The sequence below is a fragment of the Neopsephotus bourkii genome, unplaced genomic scaffold (genome assembly GCF_033783945.1).
Source record: "Neopsephotus bourkii isolate Nb327-2 ecotype Australia unplaced genomic scaffold, CSIRO-AGI_Nbou_v1 NB_739, whole genome shotgun sequence".
NCBI classification, from domain to species: Eukaryota; Metazoa; Chordata; class Aves; order Psittaciformes; family Psittacidae; genus Neopsephotus; species Neopsephotus bourkii.
Window position 1 is genome coordinate 2,606,590 of NW_026901237.1, and position 11,779 is coordinate 2,618,368.

An 11,779-nucleotide genomic window follows, 5' to 3' on the forward strand; every position below is an offset into this window, starting at 1 on the left:
TCTGATGAACCCTCTTTCCCAAAGAGCTCTGCCACTACCATTTGCATTATTATTGTTATTCTGGCTTTTTCGTGTTTTGGTTTGGTTTTGGTTCTTTTCCCCTGACAGAGCAGACTTTCAGTCAGACCCCAGGTCTATAGGATTCATGTTCTGCACATATTATACCATATTCCATCATAGAATCCCTAATGTCTGAAAAGCAGCCCAAGATGTTCTACCTGAAAACTTGCAGAACTGCATCGTTTCTTTCTCTTATGGCCTGACTCTACAGAAGACCTTTGGATTTTAACTACAGCTGCCTGACAGCAGCTGCTGCACTGTACAGCACAACACAAATGCTGAATTACCGAAGCTGGGCCTGCCTTTCTAATAAGTGTCAGGAATCAATGGAATCAGGTTTGAACATTTTGCACCGATTATATTTAACGGATTAGGTATCACTCATTAAATGTAACCTGTGTTGGTTTCCTACTGGCTTCTTTTCACATGTGCTCATAAGCACTAGCTTCTGAGTTCTTTTACTTAGCCTTCATTTGCAGCTATTGCTATATCTTTCCTAAGAGGTGGCACCTGCAATTGAACATGGTCCTCAAAATGCAAATGCTCCATTGTTCAGTATTCTGTCATTATATTATCTTCTGCATTATTTTTATATCCTCTTATTAATGCACCCACACAGCCCATTTGCATTTTTTAACCTTTTTAAAAACGTTTTCATTACAACAATCAGATCTAAGGGCAATGAAGTAAGCGTGGAACAATAGGAGTGAAGAGCTTGATTCTCCTCAGACCTGTACCCATTTTAAACTTCACTGGTGACACTGATTGTGATTTACACCAAAAGCAAAGAAGGAGGATCAAGCCTAGCAGGTATGCACCAAGACATCCATTTGTGATAGTTAGCAAGGAAGAGTTTTGTAATACAGTTGCAGCATACAACATCTTGTTTGGAAAGAAAGCACTTTTATACAGAGAAAGGTTTTTTTGCAGATACAAGTCTGTGGTATGTATGAAGAGCAGTGCTGGAGGCCTGGGTTCTGGCAGTGCTTGGCAGTGGCCAGGCAGAGGAAGCACTGCAACATGCCCATATGTTGACTGTGCGGCTGTCCTGCACAGGCACTGGGGTTCACCCAGGTTAACCTCAACATGACTAAGCAGTGCATTCCTCATTGTGAGAGTAGTTTTAGCCATGTAGGCTGTTACCTTCTGCACAGCCATGTCTGATTCCTGCCCTGGGGAGCAGGCCAAGGCAGTGCACCCCAGCTGGCTGCAGGGGAAGGTGGGAGCCTTGGCTGGGGAGGAGAAGATGATAAGGAGAGATGAGAGGTGGCCAGAGGCATGGCCACTCTGCCATATGCACACTGCCAATGTAAAGCAGTAAAACATCGCCACCACAGCAAGCCACATCTGGGACTTCCCACACTAAGAACAGATGGACAACCAGTTTTAAGGTGCATCTGGGCAAGGTGATTTCTGTTGAGCAAACGAGCATTTATGTGTTCTCTGGCTGCAGAAGTGTGACTCAGAACAGCACCTGAGTAACACTGCTGTCAGCCTGGGAGCTGAAAAACGGTGAAGAAATCCACAAAGCAATTGTTCATGTCTGGCTTTCTGGCAGACTGCGCCTTAGCAGCTTGTTAGTGCCTCCCTTCCTCAATTGCTTCTGTTTTACTTGACTCTGGATTTTCTCCACGAGTCACTGTTAAAAGTTACTGTCTGGTGGATATCAATATCATGGTCTCTGAAGGGACTTTCCCTCATATTGAATATTGTTTGATTCGAGGTAAAAGCAGAGAGCTAAAAATGCCCTCAGGCATTTGTGTGTCTCAGTTAAAACAACACTAGCTTAGTTAGGCAGAGTTTGTAAACATGGGGTGTGGGTTTATGATACAGCCGATTTGATCTAATGTCAGCTGCCAGTCACAAAGGTGAGCCTGCTCCTCCTGTCAACAGCTTCATGCTCCTGCTCCAGATCATGCTGCTTGTTTGACTCCTGCTGACGCAGTCCAGGGCAATGACCCAGCAGAAAACTTCACTTCTTTTTTTTTTTCCTGGACTCATTTCTGCCAGGCTGACATCCTCTGCTGGCTTGCCAAGGTGAGATGAGCATCAGCGCTGGCACAAGAAAGGATACAGGGTTGCTCAAGAGAGAGGGAAGATGGTAATTAGTAATACAGAAGCATTAAAGCATTTGGTTGATTGGCTGTAAATCCATGCTTTTGCAACTCCCTGTTTGGCTTGCACAGATGGACTACAACTGCCATCAAATGAGGAGACTTCCTCCTTTTTCATCACTAGCAAGATCTGTTTGTAGGATTGTTGTTTTCATTTTCTTGGGTCACTTCAAAGACAAGAAAGCACTAATGGCAGCAGTGGAAACACAGTAGAGAAGAGGGGAAAGCGAAAGAAGCAGATAGGAAAGGTCATCTCTTGTCAGCAGCAGCAGCACATTAGATCATTATCACAAGGTAGTCCTGAAATCATTGGCTTGGCTACTCCTAACACTGCAGGTGCTGCCTCTAAGCTAGGGCACAGCTGGAAGAAGGGGTGATGCCATCCTCTTCTTCCTCAGCTGAGACCCCAGGCTCATATTCTCCCCTCTGTCCTTATGCCTAACTCTCCCCATTAGCTCATTGACTGGAGCTGCTGGGGTAGTTTGGCCCTGGCAACACCTCCACAGATGCTGCTGGGACTGTATCTGCCTGCACCAGCACGTTATTCCTGTACCACTGCATGGGGACTCCTGTGCTAGTCCATTTCTTCATCCAAAACCAGCATGCCGATGGATTGGGTGTGTGGGGAGTCGGAAGAGGAATATATCGGATTATCACAGCACTGTCACCTGCTGGTTATAGCTATTTTCTGGGGGGTTGTGGCAAACTTTACCAGAGCTCAGGAGCACTCTGAGTGGAAGCGCCGGGAGTCTGCAGTTCTAGAGGAACTTTCCCCTCCTCAAATCAAGGGGACAAGAAGACAAAGAAATAAGACAGCATGCTGAACTGCATAACCATTAGAAACAACAGCAGTTCTACAGCGCTGTTGATCCATGCAGGTAGAAGTATGCTGCTTAATTACTATGATAATTTAAGTCTTTCCCTAGTGCTTGTCCAGCTCACATGGAACCTCCCCTTATATGCAAAACAGGTTTGCTATTTAAATGTCTGCTTGTGTATACATGCCAGCTGCTAGCTTTTCCTGGGATCCAGGGCAGCTGACATTGCTGCCAATATAAATTATTTTGCAGGTTGGAGACTAGTTGGCAAGAGTGTGGTGAGCCTCCCTTTTATCTAATCCAGTAGGAGTGCTTTTTGGGTTTGTTGTTTGGGTTGTGTTTTTTTCCCTTTGACGTGGCTTCCAGGAGACACAGAGTGAAAGAGGTATTTATTTTTCTTTTTTTTTTTTTAGTTCTGTAAGACAAAAAAAAAAACCAACAACTTTTCCATAACAGTGGGCAGTGAAAGGAACTAGAAAGGTAAATACAACATCTTGTAGATTCAAGCAGGAGTGCAGTTTGTGTATGCCTCCACCAAACATGCACTAACATTAATACTGCTGCTTCATGTAATTCCTCTCCAGTGCTAAAAAAACCTCCACTTAAAGGTACAGCAGCTTGTGCCAAGCTGAGCCATGAGCCAAAAGCAGAACTTGATTGATTAGGAAAGTGTGTAATGGGGAGGCTGAAAAATCCCCTTGTTAAGTGTGGTACGAAGTTTTTGCCACAAGAAACACTTTCTGTTTCTAGTGTGGTTAAAAAGTTTAATCCAGTTGGCTGATGGATTAAAGTAATTCCAGTTCTGTGCCTCTTCACTTTTGAAATCTGAACGTTTTAATTTGTTTATTGCTCTCACTGATAACCTCTCAGAGTTTATACTGAAGGTGATTTATTGGACTAAATAAATATGTGTGCTGTCTGGCTTGCTCAGAAATCGCATAGCCTAGATTTAGTGTAGGATCTGCTCTAGGGGCACAAGAATGCTGCAAATGGAGCGCTGTGATGCTTGGCTTTTGGCAGAAACAAGCACAATCATGCTGTTTGGCTAGGAGGAAATGCTTGCACACAGGAATACACTGTGCAGCGTATTCTAGGAGAAAACTGGGTCTGCTCTTTCTTAGCCCTGTACAACTGGAATGTGGCTACTCCTGCCTCTCCCCCGCCTGCGGTATCCCAATGGAAATGTCTTTATCTCTTTCAGTGAAACAAGAAATGTATTTCAACATAGCACTTAGGTGACTTCTGTAAGTTTGGAAAGGATCAGGTCTGATGTTCAGTAGAGAACTGTTGGACCTGGGTTCTTGTGCTTGCTTTGAAAAGCAGGATTTTAGTTGGGTTTTGCAGTTGATTTTGTTGGGCATTTTGTTTGTATTTTCCCTCCTAAAGCTCCCTGAATGGTTTTTTTTCTTTTGGGATCTATCTGAATTCTTTCAGGAACAAGCTGCCTTCTGCACAGAACACTCTGACAGGGACCAAGGGATAAAGTTCAGGATATTACCTCATTTCTGCTGGGTTTCTTTCTTGTTTTTAAAGACATACTGTCATTTCAGTTTGGATCTGAACATGTTGAGGGCTGAGGCCAGGGGAAATGTCACTTTTTACTCACTTTTTTTTTTTGGAGAGGGCAAACAAACATGCAAGGGCTAATCCTGCTCTTTAGACAAGTTTGTGTGCGCTTCCTTGAAGGACAGAAGTGAAATGAACAACTACCCTTTCCTGGTGTCACCAGCACCTAGCCTTTATGCAGCTTGGGCTCCTTCCACGCATCAGATCCATCGCAGATCCATTTGTTGACAGCTGTTATTGCTTTTGACTCTTCTGGTGTGCTGGAGACAGTCTCTGCTTTGGAAGTCGTTACAGCCGTATAACTTGCAAACTATGAGTAATGGTTTCCTCCAATTTAACTCCCCCCTTCTCTTACGCGTTTCCACTGTGCCCGCCCTTCCTCGTGTCTGCCCAGCTCAGGGGTGAGGTACTGGATCTCAGTGCAGCAGCTTCCCTGGTGTCTTGGAGAGGAACTGCAGGTAGAGGTCAGCCTGAACAGGACACTACACAGGGATAAACCTGGCAAATCAATGCAAAACTCCAGTAAATACCAAAGTGCGGAAGGGAATACTGGCTCAGTGGTTACCTGATAAACTTCCTTTTCCTTCACTAGCACCTCTGTCATCTGGAAAGAGGTTACCAGCTACCTCTTTTTCTCCTAGGAAAGAATCACACATCTACTCAGCTTCCCTTTTCTCACCCTTTTACCTCACGCAAAAGCACAGCTAACTCCAAGGTGACTAAATTGATACTGGTCTGAGAGGTTTGTGTGCTGCTCTATGGTCTCCTGCTTGTATTTCAGGCCTTTGTGTTCCCACAAGTTTGTGGGTTTTTCCAGTTAAACCTCTTGGTCTTTCAGAATATATTGCTGTGGTCTACAAACTTTGCCTTGCCAATGTCCTTAGATTGTGCTGTCTGCAACGCTGCTACCTTCTTCCTTGCAAGCCACCCACTGCTATTTCAGTAGGGTTTAGGAGCAAAGTAGCACATGCATCCCTTGGCAGTTAAACCTCAGAGGGACTGGTATGTATATGAATTCCTGCAGTGCTAGAGTATGAGCTTTTGAACACTCTTCATGTGGCTGTCCTGTCGATGACTTGCTAATCTTACTTCTCTTTTATTCAGGAGGGTGTAGCTAGTGGTTTTGGCTTTGAAAATGGGTAGAGGTCATTCCAGTTGGCTGGAGAAGTAACTAAAGCAGCACCATTTATTTTTAAATAAGTATATGAAGAACTTCAAGCTTATTTAAAGATTCTGCATTTTTGATTCTGTGTGAAACTCAAACTGTTGTGACTCAATCTCTGCTTGAGGATCCACAAGGGACAAGTAAAAGCAGCTGAATACTGACTTGAAGGTTGTTTCAAAAAGTATGGAAGTGCTTTTCTGCAGATGGGTACAGTGTGTAGGGAGTATATATTCAAATGTGTGTATGCATACAGTATGTGTATATGCACATACTCAACACGTATCCCCCTGTTCAGTCTTCAAATAGATGGAAGTCACTTGATTTTAGTATTTTCCTCAATTATAGTTGCAGGTGCTGTGTCCAGGACCCTCGGGCTTGTTTCTATGGCAGTTATTCCCAGCCTTTTAACATCACACCTTCCCTCAAGCCCCATTTGGCAATATGAGGAAAAGAAGTGTTGCAATACCCACACCAAGCATCTCACAGAGCTCAGTTGTCTAAGGACTAAGAGCATGGGCAGAGATGTCCACAGATGACAGGCTCGTATGGGAGGGAATCGGGTGCAGTACACTGCAGCACAGCCTCCCATGGCACTGGTTTCTTGTCTTTGCATTGGGGACTTCATGTGGCAGCCTAGATCTCCATTCTCCTCTTGTTTTTGTTTTCCTTTCTTTTCCTCTCCCCTTGCCCTGCCCTCAAGCAGGACTGCAGTATTGGAATGGCATCATGAGCAGGAATGCCAGGGAACCTGTGCTGCACTAGGCAGGCTGACTAATCTCCCTTTAAATAATCTCCCTTTAAATAGTCTGGAAGCACTCTAGTGCGTTTCTGTTTCAGGAGCCATGAGAACACAGCCATGACTGTGGTCTGTATAAATAGCCAGATCCATGCTGGTAAGTACTGAACAGCGCAGTTATTTGTTCTAGGAGGGTCTTCCTATTTTTTTCATGTTGCTGCATGGATAGCTGGGATAAATTCTGGTAACATTTCTGTATAGTAGTGGTGCTGCTGCCTTTTCTCAGACTGCCATTTCATCAGCAACAGTAAGGAGGAAATAGCTACTCTTCGGAGACAGATTTCTGTCTCCTGTGGCTTTTCCTACATCTCCTTTGTCTCCTGTACAGCTGCCTTTAGCTAAGACAGTGCAGTTCAAATCCACTTGATCAGTGCTGTGAGTTGAAAAATCTCACTGATATTTATAGCATCTGGAAGGCGAAGACAAGGGATGTTTGAATACTCGCTGCCTAGCTATGGATCTGGATAGAGAATAATGTGATGGTGCTGTCTGAGGAGGATTAATTCAGCTTATCTGTGCTGTCCTAACTCAGTAATCAGCAATGCAAAAAAGCCCAGAACAAACACACACAAAACCACAAAACAAATTGCTAACCAAGTCTGTGTTAGTTATGCTGGCTAATATAATCTTTTCTAAGATGGAATAGCACAAACTATTCTCCAGGTAGGTATGTGCAGTCTGGAGCTGCATAAGCAGTTGTCAAGTTGCCTCCATCTGGTCCTGGATTATCAAGAGAGCCTTCAAAAACATAAGTATCTGATACCTGACCAATAGCCACTACAGAGCTTTCCAAGATTTAGTAAATAAGAGAATCCTCAACAAAGAGCGCAACAAGTCTTGCCTCAGCTGAGGTAGGAGGCATTTGAATTTCTTACTCATAGTGTATTGTCATCTTCTCCCTGCCATCCTACCCACTCAATGCGTCAGAGATCTAATATTTTTTTCCCCTGTCCCTGCTGAGCACAGGATATTCAGGCCTTCAGCTTCTGGTATATCATATCAGAGATCTTTCCCCGTGCTGCTCAGATGCAGTCCCTCTGAGATAGTGGGGTTCTAGCAGGGTAGGAGAGGCTTGGTGCAAGAGGATAGAGGGCTGAGTAGGTCTGAGCAAGAGAGGCTGTGTGGGGGTATAGCACAGAACACCTACATAGAGGTAGCTTCCCTAAATGCTTCCTCATGTTTAACTTCCTCCCTAATGTTGCTTTTAATTCACTGTACAGATGACAAGGAATAGAACACCATTCAGACGATTCTTTAATCTTATAGGGAAAGGATGTTCTCTTTCTTTTTTTTATGCTTAGTGCTCACTAGCCTCAAATAGGGACACAGTAGAGGCCAGGGATTGCCTCAGTGTGTCATTGAGATGGGCTTTTAAGCTCCTGTTTGGCAAAACAGAAGTTCTGTGCTGGGTTTTGGAAACACAATCAACAAAGACAGTAATGGTCTTCTGAGGTAAAATACTGTAATGTTTAATTATCAACAGTTTGCTGAATTGCAAAGCAAATCCACAAAATTCCCAGCCTGTGGATTTAATGAAAAAGAAACAACAAACCATAGGCAGCTTTTCATTAAGTGTTTTTACTGTACTTGCATCACTCCGGTAAGATCAGCCAGGCTGCTCCTGGGGTAAGATTGGCCTGTGTTGCCAGTATGCAACATGTGGGTTCTCTCTGGAAAAGCACAAGACAAAGACAAAGCTGAAAGTAGAAGTTGTGTTTCAATGCAGGACAGGTCCCACTGAGCAGGGGGGGGCAAAAAGCAGTGAAATCTGTCCTGTTTTGCTGTGTTAAGTGTGGGTCAAATGCAGTATGTTTTCTCTTCTTCCCCCTAGCACGATGGCTTCATTTCCTGTCTTGAAGCAAGAGACGTTGTTCCGGAATGGTACCTGGAGCTATCGAATTCCAGCTCTGCTTTACCTGCCACGGTTCAGCATCATCCTGGCATTCGCCGAGGAACGGGAGGATGTGGTGGATGAACATGCCAAGCTAATAGCAATGCGCAGAGGCACATATGACCCAACCACGCACCATGTGCAGGTACCAGCATGGGGAGGAAAGGGAGGAGGCTGCTCACCTGTATGGTTCACTTGTCCCCGCATGAGTTGAATGCTTGCCCTCTTGCTGTGGGAGAGGGCAGCTTTTCATTCTCCCCAATTACACGAGACAAATCTGCTTGTTAGTAATGCATGTGTCATTATTTAGATTAGATATAAGGAAGAAGTTGGTTATTGTGAGGGTCTTAAAGCAGTGGAACAGATTGCCCAGACAAACCCCGTACCTGGCAGTGTTCAAGGCCAGGCTGGATGGGGCTTTAAGCAACCTGGTCTAGTGGAAGGTGTTCCTACCCATAGCAGAGGGGGTGGGACCAGATGATCTTCAAGGTTTCTTCCAACCCAAACCATTCTGTGATTCTGTGTGATTATAACTGCTGGGATTTGACCCACCATTGCAGAGCTGGAGAAGCAAATGGGGAGATGGAACAAAAGCCCTGTTGCAACAGCAAAGATGTGGAGGAGAGGCAGAAATGGGGAATGCCACAGGGATGGGGAGGACTGAATTAGCTTTTTTTTTTTTTTTATTTAATTCATTTTCTTAGGACTAATTTCTGGTTTAAAAACCAATTCAGAACAGCAAACCACCCCACGCAGAAGTGTCTGGTTTGTCTATGCCAGTGAATTGGCTACCTTATTAATCAACTAGTTATTATTAACAGTTATCTTCCTGGGGGACTGGGGGTGGTGGATACTCTATTTATAATATTTTTTTTGCATTTGCAAATGCATTAATGTCTTGAGGAAAAAAGTCATTGTATCTTTCTATTCCAATCCTTTCTTGGTGACTAGTTGTCATAGACTATAGATTCTCTTAAGAGCTGGGATCTGACTAGCAGGAGCAGCTTCTGAGTGCACCTACAGTGTCATACCATTCAGGTAACATCTTGTGTAACCCTGTGTAATTCAGTTAGGTAGGGCTCAGCTGGTTTTAAACTCAGTAATTTGTGTTCACATGCTAGAATTTCTTAAAATGGAAATAATAAATATTCCCAAAAAGTTAATACTGGTGGAACAGACAAAGATAAGACACGGCTGAAAAGGGCAATGAGCAAGTCAGAAAAGCCAATTAATATAGGCTTACTGGAAAATAATGCTGCTTTTACTAAGCCAATAACATGATGTAGGAATAATTTTCTAATTGCAGTGTTAGTGTCAGAAATGTGATTGTGTTTTGTGCTATTCATTTAAAGACAGACAGGGCTTGGAGAGTTGTTATACCTGCTCTGCGACCTATTTTCTGTGTTGGACGACTCAGGGTCCAAGTTTCCACACCAGAGCGTGTAAAGCTGTACAGTCTGCTCTAGTGAGGTGCCTCAGTGTGGGCTGGTATGCTCATTCACACAAACGGAGGAATAGGAATCTGAATGGAAAGGAATTTCTCAGCACCTAGGATACTTGAAAAGGGCGCAGTTACCTAGGTGACTTCCTAAAAAACACTGACAGCACAGTGTCTGTATACTTTGACCACTGGGCATGTGTCAGACATGAGCTGCAATGAGATTTCAGCTCCTCAATAATAATGAAACATGACATAACCCACCTGTTTGGTGAGGTGCACACGCATTGTGTCATGCAAATGATTTTCACTAATGTCTGGCAGTGCCAGTGTACTGTCTTCCCATTTCTTCACTATCCCCTAACTTCCCTTGTTCTCTTCGTGCTCTTCTGTAATTTTTCTCCAGCCATCTTTACACTGAAATGTGGACCTGTTTGTAATGGTGTGTTTCATTCTTGTCTCCCTTCACACGGGGCCTGTCAGTGGAGTAGCATGGAGACCATTGTCAACGCACAGCTGAAAGACCACCGATCTATGAACCCCTGTCCTGTTTATGATGAGGTCTCAGGGAAACTGATCCTGTTCTTCATAGCTGTCCCGGGAAAGATCTCTGAGCAGCATCAGCTCAGGACAAAGATCAATCTGGTACGTCTCTGCTACGTCACTAGCATGGACCAAGGGCAGACCTGGAGCGCTGCCCAGGATATCACCAATAGTACCATTAGCACTGAGTACAAGAACTGGGCTACTTTTGCAGTGGGGCCAGGTCATGGATTACAATTGCTCAACAAGGCCCGGAGCCTCGTGATTCCTGCCTATGCCTATCGTATCTTGCACCCTAAGCAACACCCCACCCCTCATGCCTTCTGCTTCATCAGCTCTGATCATGGGACAACGTGGGAGATGGGGAACTTTGTTGGGGAGGAGAGCGCAGTGGAGTGCCAGGTCGCAGAGGTGCAGACCTGTGGCAGGAAGGTCCTCTACTGCAATGCAAGGAGCAGCAGGGGAGCCAGAATCCAGGCTGTCAGCTACAATCACGGGGTGGACTTTGAGGAAGGCCAGCGGGTAGAAATGCTAGTAGAACCTCCTTCTGGTTGTCACGGAAGTGTAACTGCCTTCCCACCTCCCCCTGATGCCAGATGCCAAGATAGTTGGCTGCTCTACACTCATCCTACAAACCCAAAGGGTCGAAGAGATTTGGGAGTTTACCTCAACAAAAACCCATTAAATCCAGCACGCTGGACAAAACCAAGCATCCTCTTCAAGGGCCTGTGTGCTTATTCAGATCTGCAGTACATGGGGGTTGGGCCAGATGGCTCACCCTTGTTCTCCTGCCTCTTTGAATATGGGACCCACCGACAATGTGAAGAGATAATCTTTGTAATGTTCACTTTGAAGCAAGCCTTTCCATTAGAGTGCTGAGTCTTCAGCCTTTCCATCATCAACCCTCTGAAAACCACATTTGCTGATAATTCTTTCACTGTTACTTGTCTTTCAGCAACAGGTTTTTTCTGCTCCTCCTGCACCCTTATTTTGGCGTTGGTTTGTGTCGTCTGTGGATTACAAAGTCTATTAAACATAGTAAAAATGAGTATGTGTTTGGTTTTGTTTTCTGTTGCCTGTTCTAGCTTCTTGCCTTCCCCTTTGGCTGCTATCTTAAGCATCAAGCTCTCAAAACAAGCATGACTATTGTATAGGTCCTCTTGCCTTGAGGCCTCTGATAGACTTGATCAGGGACAACATAGGGCCTATGTGGGAACAGATGGCAGTGATTTTATGGAAGCTGAATTCAGAAAGTTGTGGAGAAAGTGCTAGGGAGGACCCTGGGCTGACTGCCCAACGGCTGCAGTTCCCTTCTTCAGAAAGGTGCTTTGTTAGGTGTGATGCTTCTTGCATTCAGTGAAGGACTCGCTGGCAACTCCAGATTTCAG

At 44.6% G+C, this 11,779-nt stretch overlaps 1 protein-coding gene across 9 annotated transcripts in view; it reads left to right on the top strand.

Moving 5' to 3' along the window:
- The window catches only part of NEU2 (neuraminidase 2), a 37,132-nt gene extending 25,693 nt beyond the window's left edge, over window positions 1-11,439 (top strand). For 4 of the 9 annotated variants that reach the window (XM_061354530.1, XM_061354529.1, XM_061354536.1 and 1 more), the window contains 2 exons: window positions 8,351-8,555; window positions 10,332-11,439. In XM_061354530.1, the coding sequence (XP_061210514.1) occupies window positions 8,355-8,555; window positions 10,332-11,270 (1,140 nt within the window). In that variant the 5' untranslated portion in view covers window positions 8,351-8,354 and the 3' untranslated portion in view covers window positions 11,271-11,439. Of the gene's footprint in view, window positions 1-2,934; window positions 3,053-3,152; window positions 3,378-5,971; window positions 6,617-6,638; window positions 7,371-8,350; window positions 8,556-10,331 lie in introns of those variants that run through there. The other 5 variants (XM_061354531.1, XM_061354537.1, XM_061354534.1 and 2 more) reach the window with 5 other exon arrangements.
- The last annotated feature ends 340 nt before the right edge of the window (window positions 11,440-11,779 follow it).